General features: G+C 40.4%; 1 protein-coding gene across 4 annotated transcripts; it reads left to right on the forward strand.

Annotated features, from left to right (window-relative positions):
- On the forward strand, positions 1–10,033 carry slc16a6b (solute carrier family 16 member 6b). Of its 4 annotated transcripts, none has more exons than XM_046866425.1 (6): positions 1–209; positions 1,822–2,080; positions 4,086–4,229; positions 5,353–5,481; positions 5,642–6,487; positions 7,569–10,033. In XM_046866425.1, the coding sequence occupies exons 2-6, from the start codon at positions 1,843–1,845 to the stop codon at positions 7,802–7,804; spliced, it is 1,593 nt and encodes a 530-aa protein (XP_046722381.1). In that variant the 5' UTR covers positions 1–209; positions 1,822–1,842; the 3' UTR covers positions 7,805–10,033. The 4 variants fall into 4 exon arrangements, with proteins under 4 accessions (XP_046722381.1, XP_046722383.1, XP_046722382.1 ...); XM_046866427.1 differs by having other exon boundaries at positions 1,826–2,080; XM_046866426.1 differs by lacking the exon at positions 1–209 and adding an exon at positions 242–467.
- Positions 10,034–12,653: the final 2,620 nt, after the last annotated feature.

The raw sequence follows: 12,653 nt of genomic DNA on the forward strand, positions 1-12,653 counted from the left end.
GTCGCGTTTGAGCGTGTGCCCCATACCGGCTCGAGCCGGTATATAAAACAATTGCATAGGAAGAGAAAGAGGGATAGAGAAAGGGGATAGAGGGAGATACAGATAGAGGGAGAGGGACAGGGGATTAGGGACACGAGGACCGGCCGGTTACAAAAGTGATGCTCGCGATAGAAACGGAGTTCCGGTTGATTTAGAGCACGCGAGCGCCGGTGAGTTTTTTTTTTTCTTTCTTCTCTTCGAAAGCGGCTGGATCAAACGGGATCCTCACGCGCTGCTTTTATCATGACCAAATAAAGAAATGAAAAATAAAGAAATAATCCATATTCGAAGTCTTCAGTAGGAGAAAGTATCTGTAGACTCGGAACCTTAAGATGCTCTTCGGGGGGCTGATAGGAAGGGAGTTTGGTGCCTTTTATTTATTTTCAAGCGAATATTTTTCACGTTTTTGATTTCTTTTTTTTTTTTCGGTAAGTAAATTTAATCCAATATTTATATTTCTGGTATATCTCAGGTATATTTCTGGTTATATTTTTGTATGATTTTTGTTTGCTGTTTAAATAAATCTTTTAATTATATGTCCCTTATTTGCATATGTAGGACATGTGCGTGTATTTCCTTTATTACACCTCATATTCTTATATTCTAACAAAACAATTGTGTAGTAACTGGTTGGAGCCGGTTTTCGGTTCGTGCGTTCCGCATTGCTGTGCAGTGAAATGATGCTGATGCACCATGAAGTGAAGAGAAAAACAGATCATATCAAATGTTTGTAATATATATATATATATATATATATATATATATATATATATATATATATATATATATATATATGTATATATTTATGTATGTATATGTCATTATCGAATAAAGAAGGATTTGACAGGCAGGAAGTGAGAAGTTCACAGAAAAAAAAAAAAAAAAAGACAGTTTCCTGTAACTAACGGCCGTGTCTGACGTAAACCACGCCCAACTGTGACGTAATACCCCCCCCCCCCCATGTTCATCTCCGTAGCGAGCAGCAGGGGGCGGGTTCGACTTATAAATATTAATAATCACGGGCTCGGAACTGACATGTGGTTGCCGTGGAAACCGGGCGTGTTTACTTAGTTTGTTACTATTGCTTTTGATCTCGGTCGATTTGGAGCATTAGCATGAAGGGCGCACGGTTTTAGTGTTTCCTGAAAAAATTTGGAAAGCTTTAGAACCTCTTTCCTGATGGTAGGAGAGTGAGGAGTGTGTATGAGTGTGTGTGTGTGAGGGGTGTGTGGGGGTTGCGGATGTTGCGCAGCGTGTGGTGTAAAATGTCCATGATCGAGGGCAGAGAGACTTTGATGATCTTCTCGGCCGTCCTCACTTTCCTCTGTAGGGTCTTGCTATCCGAGACGGTGCAGTTCCCAAACCAGGCAGTGATGCAGCTGCTCAGGATGCTCTCAATGGTTTCTCTGTAGAACATGGTCAGGATGGGTGGAGGGAGATGTGCTTTCCTCAGCCTTCTCATGAAGGAGAGGTGCTGTAAGCTTTCTTGGTGATGGAGCTGGTGTTGAGTAACCACCAGGTGAAGTTCTCCGCCAGATGTACACGAAGGAATTTGGTGATCACAACGGTGGATCCATCGATGATCAGTGGAGAATAGCTGCTCTGTGTAAAGTCAACAACCATCTCTTTGGTTTTGTGGATGTTCAGAGACTGGTTGTCGGCATTAGTCTATCCATTCTATCCAGTCTGTGTGTGTGTGTGTGTGTGTGTGTGTGTGTGTGTGAAGTTATTTGTTCACTCTTTGCTGACTAACCCATACACGTTTTCCTGTCCCTTTCCCAGACAGGACGTGACGACTCCACAATGATGGGGTTGATGCTCAAGCTGCGCGGCTGCATGAAGCCCAATGTTTACTCCCAGGTTCCGGAAGGAGGTTGGGGATGGGTCGTGGCCGTAGCCTTCTTTTTGGTGGAGGTTTTCACCTTCGGCATCATCAAGATCTTCTGCATCTTTCTGCAGGATCTCACCAACCATTTCGAAGAGTCAAACAGCCGCGTGTCTTGGATCGTCTCCATCTGCGTGTTCGTCATGTCCTTCTTAGGTTAGACCCCTGGCTGAGACCATTCTCATCTTCTTGTATTTTTTTGTTTTTTTTTGTAGGAAAATGCTGCTCAAGGAGATGCTTCAGGAACAAACTAATTAGTGAGAAAAAAAATGAGGTCTCAAATTATCACAATGGACCAGTTCAGTTAGGGGACATAAAGAAACTGTTGAGGAATGTTGAGGAATGTGACACTCATTATAATATGTAGTTGAACCTGTTCCAAGCGTGGAAGTGATGTTTCCTGAAATTTGGATATTGGCTCTTAACACACACATCACATCTATAGACATTTTCCCCAGAAATTTCTTGCCACACGGGAGCAGCTTTTCCATGGCCCGTACTGGGGGACCTCGGATTTAGGGTTAAAAAAATCTTTAAAAATTTCTATTGAAAAATACAATATTTAATGCAACATTTTTTGGGAAAAACAGGACTGTTGCATTCAACAATTTATAAATCTGTGTGAGGACAACATTTTACGAGCAGTAGAACATTTTATGGAAACATTTAGTTGTTTTAGGAATTTTTTTAGAAATTTAGAAATTTTAGGAATGCTGTAAAATGTAAAGAATGTGATTTAAAAAAAGAAGATTTGTGTACATTTTTTTTAACAGTTAAAAAAATAGGCAGATTTTTGTTTAATTAAAATACATAAATAAAAGCAGATTTAGGAAAACAAATATTTATTGGGATTTTTTTTTTTTAAAATATGGAAGTTCATTTCTACTACCTTTTCCTAATTCCAGCTTTATTTCTGTCAATTCCGACCTTTTTTATTTTTTTGCAATTACAACTTTATTACAAGTTCTTTTTCTTTTTCCGAGTTCTCTCCAGTGATCAGAGATGCCACATGATGCTTGTTACTGGAAAAGGCACTATAGAGGGGGTGACACTGCCTGATTGGCTAAAAATAAAGTTGGAATTGTGGGGAAAAAAAAGTCGGAATTGCGAGAAATAAAGTCGGAATCACAATAAATTAGGCGAACAAATATTTTTTAAGTGGTGGAAATGGACTTCCATAAAATCAAGAATCAGTTCAAGGGAATAAATAAAAAATAGAAGACTTTTTTAAATAAAAATTTTTGGGTCCATTTTTGCGATTTAGAAACAAATTTGTCGTCCAGAAAAAAAGTGCCCAGAAAGCATCCCGTTGTTCTCAAGCTCTTGTTTGCTCTTCGTCTGCCTTGAGACTCATTTATGTCATTGTAAGTAGCAGCACTTGTGTGAACCTTGTTAATAAAATAAAGAGCACTGTGTGTATGGAAACGCTCTTAAACCCTGAAAGCACTTATTAATGGCACTTATGCGTGGCTGCAGTCTCCTGCGAGTCATTATGAGAAAGTGGTGCATGTTTGCTGAGCCCCTGGTGAGTTTGGTGTGTGTGTAGGAGTTCTCTTTTAAACCAGAAGGTCAACGAGGCAAACACTCTGTAAAAAGAAATGTGCTGTGTCATGGTTTGTTGCATGTAGAGCAGATCTGAATCTCTTTAAGGGCAGATCTGAATCTCAGCCTCGTAGTTCCATGCGTTATTTGCTTTGTCATTACCTGAGGATAGATTTGGATTGTAATTAATATCAACAGTCTTATTACAATAGCTCAGGACCAACAATGCACACCTCAACCATGATAAAACTGCAATGAATGAACATTTGGATGGATTCCCTCAACGTTTCTTCCTAATGCCATCTAAGGAAGTTTTTTTCGCCACAGTCTCCACTGGCTCAATCATTAGGGACTTAAACTTATAGGCACTAAACAAATAAACTCTTTTATACAACTTAATAGAAGTCGAAGGCACCGAATGTTGTTTGCTGGGATCGGTTATCGGTAAAAAAATCTGACTCGATAGTTTTTCCGGCTCCCGGGCCACTTTCATTACGACAGTGGCCTCTAGAGGCGAACTGATGCCACATTTTATCTCTGCAAATCTGCTTTGAGACAATGTCCGATGTTAAAAGTGCTCTTCTACGTGTTAATTCTGTGTGTGTGGTTGTGTTTACAGCTCCTCTATCCTCGGTGCTCTGTAACCGGTTCGGATTCCGGCCGGTCGTGATGGTTGGTGGTTTCCTGCTCAGTTTGGGTACCATCACCACCGCCTTCGCCACATCCGTTTCTCAGATGTACATCACCACAGGCCTTATTTCAGGTACTTGTGCTTTTCTAGGCATTTGTATGAGTGTGTGTGTGTGTGTGTGTGTGTGTGTGTGTGTGTGTGTGTGTGTGTGTGTGTGTGTTAGTGTGTTCATACAGGTGCAGGATGGGTCTGGGAGCATTAAATCAAGTCGACATCTGTTTCAAACCTGAACAAATTTATTGAATCAATGGGAAAACCCTATTTATACAATACAGTATCCCGGCATACACTATAGGGACAATAGTTTGTAGACACCTGAGCATAAGTTTGGTTTGTGAACATCTCCATTCTCTGTTATAAAAACCTCCACTCTTCTGCTAAGATGTTCCACTGGATTTTGTGGAGATTTGTGTTCATTCGTCTACAAGGGCGTTAGTAAAGTGAAGTAATGGTGAGGAGGCCAGTCAGTGTTCACATTCATCATGTTCATTAGGGTCGGAACTCTATAGCAGGAGATCTTCCACTCCAACCCATGTATCTATATGGGTTGTAGTGTTTGGGTGTCTTAGTTCACATGAAGGGAAACTACTACATTTAAAGACATCAACTTTGTGGTAACAGTTTGGGGAAGAACCACTGTTGGGAAAAGTTAGGTGTCCATATAAGGTATCAATGGAATAAAACATTCTGAGAAAAGGACATGGGGTTGGAATCAGTGAATTAACCAATTTGTGAATAGAGGAAGAAAACCTGCTCTTTTACCTCAGAAAGACATCGATACCAAACGATATAGTCGCCTTGATTTAATGCTGCAGCTGGTGTAAAATGTATTGCTGAGTGCTGATTTGCTAATACGCCACCATCTGTGTGTGATCAGATTTGTGGATCTCCTCAGAAGTGTGTATAATAGCAAACAGCAAGCGTTTTTGTCCTGTTTTCTGCCGCTCGCTTCCCCCCCGACGATCAGAACACTTTAGTTTGAGCTCAACACAAACCCTTCCCTAATGCAACACTTTTCTTTTTCTCCTCTTTCTTCTCTTCTCTCTTTCTTATTTTTTTTTTGTTGTTTGTCTCTCTTAATTGCAGTTTTCTTTCAGCCCAGTCTCCGACGCCAGCCAGAGGCCGAGCGGGTTAGCGTGACCTGAGCCCCGCGCACGAGCGCCTGTTACTCTTCCTTTGTGCTGTTTTATTTCAGGCTTTGGGTGCTGCCTGTCTTTCCTGCCCACCATCACCATCCTCTCTCAGTACTTCGACAAGCGCAGGTCACTCGTCACCTCCATCGCCTCCACCGGAGAGTGTTTCTCGCTTTTCGCCCTCGCTCCAGGTAACGAGCGCTCTCCGTGTTCAGTAGAAATTGCCATTTTCAGTCTTTTCTTTTTATTTCGAAGACATATACAAAATAGCATACTGCCGTAATGACCATAAAATCGACTTCACTGTTAGAATGTTTGCCTTCATCATCATCATCCTTCTCATTGTTTCAGCCTTCAGCGCTTTGAAAGACCATGTCGGCTGGCGGAACTGCATGATTGTCATTGGGCTCCTACAGTCGATTGTGATCGGCTGTGGAGCCCTGCTCAGTCCAATCATCATCCTGCCCAAATGTGCCAAGCAAGAAGAGGAAGAAGAAGGTTCTCGGACCCCCCTTAAGAAAATCGCCGAGGACAAATACGAGAAGGAGAACGAGTTGACACACACGTCCCTGAGCTCCGTGGATTCTGGGGTTCAGTCCATCTCCTCGCTGGAGCAGAACACGGCCCAGTCCGGAATCTCAAAAACGGCAGAAAAAAGAGAAGATTATGACCGGGAACTGGCATACATTCCTCTGAAACAAGAGACGATAAAAGGAAAAAGTCTCGACTTGTCACCTCTGAAAGAAGCCAGCTTTATTTGTTACTCCCTCTTCGGGCTCTTCGCCACGCTGGGTTTCTTTGCGCCGCAGCTCTACTTGATCGAGCTAAGTGTGATGTGCGGCGTGCAGCGCAGCCAGGCCACCTACATGCTCTCCATCATGGCTGCGGCAGAGGTGTTTGGCCGCCTGTCAATCGGGTCACTGATGACCCGCAAGCCCATTCGCAAAATCTACATCCTGCTGATCTGCACGGTACTACTGAGCCTGGTGCTCGCCATCTTCCCTGCTGCCTCATCGCAGTTCTGGACACTCGCTTTCTGCGCCGCCATATGCGGCTTCCTGTTCGGGATGGTCGCCTCCACTCACATCCCCATGCTGGCCGAGGCCGACGTTCTAGGCGTGGAGAGGATGGCGATGGGTGCCGGAATTTACATCTTCATCCAGAGCTTTGCCGGCCTTGCCGGTCCTCCACTCGCAGGTAAACACTGTATGATGTACAGATGAGTAAAAATTCATTCTCTAATCTCTAATATCAAAAAGAACCAACAGAAATCTTTATAAGCCTAAAGTCGTTCACTTCAAACTAAAGGACGACCGTTATCGATAGCTAGGGTGGATAGTACTTGCCTATAACCATAGTTTTTAAAATGGATGCTGGAAAAAAAAATACATACCCCCATGTAAAATAGTACTGATCTTTATTATAAAAATAAATGAAATTTATGCTCTGGCCTTTGTGAAGACATTTAAAATGCATGAGCATGACTGTTTGGATTTATTTATGAAATGAAAACACTTTGAAGTACAATTCCATTTGAAGTTGATAAATACTTTAGAATTTTTTGTTTATTGCTTGTATATTTTTAAATCAAGTTAATTTAATTTATTAACTTTAGTTAACGCGCTATGAACTAACATGCATGAGAGAAAATGCGCAGTCTCCCGTGTCCAATCCAATAGCACGTTGTGTCAGCGATTCGCCTCTAGAGGCCACTCTCGTACTGTATAATGACAGGGGAATTTCTCCAGCACAGACGCAACCCGGAAAAACTATCAGTATGGATTTTTCCTGATAGACTTATATATGGTGCACTATATGCACAAAAGTTTGTGAACCCCTGACCATAAGATTGCTATGTGCTCCTTTTTGAACATCCTATTTCACATTTAGTCTCCATTCGCTATTATAAGCTCCACCCTTCCTAAAAGATGTTCCACTAAATTTTTCATGTGGAGCTTTGCCTTTAAAGTCACGTACTGAGGTGGTGAGGTGAGAAGGCAGGCAACGTTCACATTCATCCTGTTTAATAGGGTTGAGTTCAGAGCCCGACAGAAGATCTTCCACTCCAACCCACATGTCAGGGGCATTGTCATGCTGGAACAGGATTTTGTCTCCTAGTTCAAGTGAAAATAATACTCCTTTACAATTGTGTGCTCAGTCCCAACACTTTTAAACACACAGCGTGTGTGTGTGTGTGTGTGTGCGTGTGTATATATATATATGTGTGTGTGTATATTCAACTGCCTTTTTTACTGAAAGTGTGTGTTTGATTTTGCAGGCGTGTTTGTGGACATGACGACGGATTACGGCTATGCCTTTTACTTCAGCTCGGCCGGGGTGTGTGTTGGCGCTTTATTCCTCTCGCTGGTGCGACCGGCTAAAACCGGCTGGAAATGCTGCAAGAAGGACAGGAAGTGTGTGAAACAGGAACAGCAAGTTGTTCCAGATGACTTCCTGGAAGTAGACATCGTTCTGGAGGGCAGCGAGGAGACAAGGAACACCAACCAAGTCTGAGATGCAAGCGTACACGAACACGACACGCACAAAACTTAAACGATCCACCAAAAGACATACGTTACAGATGTTTTTTTGTGTGTGTGACCAAATGAAACCTCAAGCTGGTGATGCTGCTGTTTCTCATTTCTTGATTTTTATTTTGTAAATTTATTTTATATTTTTCTTTGTGAAGATCTCCGTATGGGTGAGTGACGAGTTACAGAGGTTACCATTTAGCATCGTTTTACACACACGAGACACAAATGAGAGTCGTTTTTGCTTCCCGCTCCATAACGACGCTAATTAGAGGGCAAAATTGCCAACACTTCTTCAATTGTCAGTGATGAAAGCGTCATTGAGTGTTTTAATAATGTAAAAAAAAAGTGTCACAGTAGCAGAGAAACAACCAGTATTTGTCTTTCTTATAGTGTCACTTGTATAAAAATGTCAAAAACTCTGCTCTCAGCAGGCTTCTGAGAGAGTATGAACTAGAGGTCGACAGATTTTACCGATAACCGATTAATCGACCGTTAGCACTTTATTGCAAAATAAAAATAAATTTTATTGCAATGCAGTAGTCTTTACGAAGACTTAAAAAAGATGGCCATTTTAAGCACGACTGTTTGTAATTATGTGAAATGGTAACGCATTAAAGTAAGAGTCCATTTTTAACATTAACTGAAATGAATAAATGCTTTAAAAGTTTTTTCATCTATCGTTTGTTGCAAAATTTTAATAAATGTTTAATCTGTTAACTTCAGTTAATGCACCGTGAACTAACATGAATGAGGTACATCGCGCAGTCTGACGTGTCAAAACAAACAGCATGCGACATCAGTGATTCACCACCAGAGGCTGCTATCGCACTCTATAATGACAGCAGACCTTCAGAGCAGACGCAACCAGGAAAAACTATCGGTATGATTTTTGACGATAGATGGTGGTTCCTGCAATCAATTTTGATGCTGATTAATTGGCAAAACCGGTGAATCGGTCGACCTCTAGTTGAACCTGATGCATGGTAATGAATCAAACTCACTGAACTACTATTTTTTAGGAAAAAAACACTGCATGACTTTGTTCGCTTCTCAATTGATAAATAATTCTGACATTTTGAAATTTTGTGGCTTTTATTGTGTTTTCACAACTCTGTGTGTGTTGTGCGCACACAACACCGTAGACATCATTGGCAAGCCGCCATTGATAGCAGAACTGCCCTCTGATTAGCAGATTGTATCCTGATACAATCAAGAGAATCGTGAGGAAAAAACAAGGTTGGGTTCGTATCCCATGGGTTCGTATGGCCTCTGAGGAGTTGCTTAGTCCATATGTAAAACCCAGACCTTCATCATTCATATGCGACATCACATCATTCATCGTTCACGTCTGATAACATTACATCTTATACTGTAGTGAACGGAAATGCAGGATGTCTTTCTCTAAGAAGGAAACCTTAAAGGACAGCTATTTCCTACCTTCTAAGGAACATCTAATGAGCCTTAGAAAATCTGGCGGTCCACAGATCTGTTGCGATCGGTGCACAGTACGATACTTACAATGGAAACAGTGTGCATTTTGAATGCTCTACAAAATGATTGTACTTTGTTTTCGTCCACATCATCTTTATCTTACACTCCAGGTAGATCCAGCGCTACGTCTTCCATGTTATCATAGTTATGAAAAACATAAAAGATAAAGAATGAATGTAGCAACTCTCTTTTTTCTTTTTTTGTCCCTTAACGAATCCTGCTTTACTACAACACAACAAATCAAATGAACAACATTTAATATGCTTATTTATTTTCAGCCATTGGTAAAGATGATGTTGCGGGCGAGAAACAATCGGACATCGAGTGCGGCTGTAATTATGTGATAGCGATAATCCCCGCCCTCTAATGCTGATGAAATGTGTCCCTTAAGCTGTATTAGGGTGTAGGGATGTTTAGACTTGAACTCTGATGCGCACACACACATAATCTTAATGACTTGAACAGTGTTGATTTTCTCGGCCATCATTAAATAATTTATTGCACTGTTTGTTTTGCAATCTTTTTTTATATATATATATATTACATCATATCAAGTCAGTCTTTGTTAATGATTATTTTTTTTTGTTTTGTTTACAATAATGAAACCTGCGTGCAATGAAACCAAACCCTATTGTAGTAATGCTCTGAAATGCTGCAAAAGATGGATTGCAACAAGATTCATATTTACACAGGAATAAAAATCTGTTGATTATTTTTACAGGGTGTCTTTGTTTTTTTGCACTAATATGCACACGGGAAGCCGAATAACCCAGAACTTGGAAAGGCGTCATGAAAGGTTCATACTTCTGATAGCAAATTCATATCTGTGTCAGGAATGAGGATGTGGAGGAAAAAAAAACATTTCAGACTGAGAGTCCAAAAGGATCATTTCCACACACTGAAACCTAAAATTGTGTGTATTGTGTAAAGAAAATAATGCCATATGTCATAAACGTGAATATAATGAGTAGCTTGGTGATATCGGAGCTTGAATTCCCAAACTTCTGATCACCTAAACAATGAGCTTCCACTTACTTACTTATGGAACAGAATCAACACTATCTGGTCAACTCAGAATGGAGAATTTACCGGCACTGAGGTATGAAGGAGAACTATACACAGATTTAGTATAAATATACACTAATATTAAATAAGCAACATGCATTTGGTCCGTCAGCGCCACCTGCTGGTTGCTTTGATTCTGTTAAACATAGGTAAAACCTTTCCAGCCAAATGTACTTTTCCAAACTGTTAAGTTGGAGGCACACAATTGTACCGTATGTCTTTGGATAGAAGACATGAAACCTGTTCCGCATGACAATGTCCCTGTGCACAAAAGGGAGCTCAGGTGTCCACAAACATGGAGAGGAAAAAAAAACAGAGGAAAATGAAAAATAATTTAGCATCTACATTTTTTCAATTAGAAAAAAAAAAAAAAAAAATCGCAATTAAATCAATTTAAAGTTTCGTGTAAAGTTTGCAGTAGATTGAAAAAAAGTATATATATATATATATATATATATATATATATATATATATATATATATATATATATATATATATATATATATAATGCAAATGTTTTGCCATAAAATTGTGCTGTTAGATTTTTTCTCCTGAAGAATCTCCCCAAGGGTGTAAGTGTTTATGGGTTTTTTGAATCTAAACAAGAGAAGATAAAACTTCAGATCATGCACGGTCACCTACAGCCTTCCAATTGACTAGGAATCATTACATTCATTTCTTCCACAAACAAGCCTCCACAAAAGAAAAAGATGAAATAAAACCAGACGTTATTTTCCCGTTCTGTCTGCAGGAAGTTACAGCTCTACCTCTGCCATGTTAATCTGTATTCTATGTGACCCTCAGGACACGCCTCGTCTCCGTAGTGTTGTGATGTGTCATATTCACGTAGCAGCAGCGGTGCTGAGAGAATGCGCTTGAGATACGGTTTAGTGAAGAGATATCGATCTACATATCAAGTATTGGCTACAAATTATTGGTCACTTTCTAAATAATAAAAGTATAGCCCTAATACTAATAATTATATATAAATAAATATTTTTTACCGATGCAAATATTTAAAAAACGATGATACAAACGCCAGCTTGTATCCAACATGTACCATTTTCCCCCTAACAGACAGTTTCCCAGTACTGATCATTGTAAATTTCTTAATGTTTACCTGTTCACTTTACTCAACTCATTACCTTTTAATATTTGTTCGGATGAAGTCTGTCAGGAGATTCCATTCTGTAGTGTGTTCTGTAGTATCACAAGTTACACGCTTCTCCATTTCATTCACTTGTAGAGAGATGAAAAAAGAATGGGTTATTTTTTAACCCAGTGGGGGAAGTGGTAGTTCAGTGGTTAAACCTCTGAGTTACTGATCTGAAGGTTGGGCATTTAAACCTCAGATTTGCCAAACTGCCACTTTTGGGTCTTTGAGAAAGGCCCTTAACCCTCTGGGCTGCAGGGGTCACTCCAGAGCTGATCTCTGACTTCTAACTTCCTAACATGGCTGGGATATGCGAAGAAAGACTTTCACTGTGCTGTAATGTGTGTGTGAGAAGCAAAAAGCTACTTTACTGCTTTCCTAATGCCCCAGTTCCATCTAATCAGCTGATTAACAGCTCTTTCTGAGTTGAAGTGGGTGTGGTAGATAGCGGGGGTTATACGATTAAAGGGGCCAGACGATATCAACGTACAATTTACTCAACAGGCGTTTTTTTTTGGACAATATAATAAATAGTAAGAGTAAGTTCCCTGGTGGTCTACTGGTTAGGATGCAGCGCTCTCACCGCTGCAGCCCGGGTTCAAATCCCCGGTCAGGGAACCAACCCGGATAAACGGGAGGGTTGCGTTAGGAAGGGCATTCAGCGTAAAAACTTGTGCCAAATCAAACATGCGGAGGATCCGCTGTGGCGCCCCCTAATGGGAGAAGCCAAATAAAGTTTTAATAAATAGTAAGAGTGACAATGGTAAGTCAAGCCAATAAGACAACGTTCCTCCAGAACTCTGGTGCTACATAAAACAACATAAAGCTACATAACAAAACACAGAGCTGAGGATTAAATGAATGTGTCCTCGCCACATAAAGTGCATCATGTGCAACCTGGTGCAAAAAGACAACGTAGGACAAGTACACAAAACACAAAATAGCGCCGCCAGTAAACTTACTGTATATTATACAGTACAGTGTGCACAAGAGAACTGGATACAGGTGTGTACATGTAAATAAACACAAAATGTAAACCCAAAATGTCGTGCAAACAGCAACAGTCAAATGGATGTCCAAGAAAGTAGCATGTACACAGTTATGCAGTTATAATAAAATA

The sequence above is a fragment of the Silurus meridionalis genome, chromosome 14, assembly GCF_014805685.1.
Source record: "Silurus meridionalis isolate SWU-2019-XX chromosome 14, ASM1480568v1, whole genome shotgun sequence".
NCBI classification, from domain to species: domain Eukaryota; kingdom Metazoa; phylum Chordata; class Actinopteri; order Siluriformes; family Siluridae; genus Silurus; species Silurus meridionalis.

Excerpts from the sequence above, each read along its gene's own strand:
- slc16a6b (XM_046866424.1), top strand. Across the intron at positions 4,230-5,352 it reads CACCACAGGCCTTATTTCAG|GCTTTGGGTGCTGCCTGTCT; the intron begins GTACTTGTGCTT and ends GTTTTATTTCAG. Across the intron at positions 6,488-7,568 it reads TGCCGGTCCTCCACTCGCAG|GCGTGTTTGTGGACATGACG; the intron begins GTAAACACTGTA and ends TTGATTTTGCAG.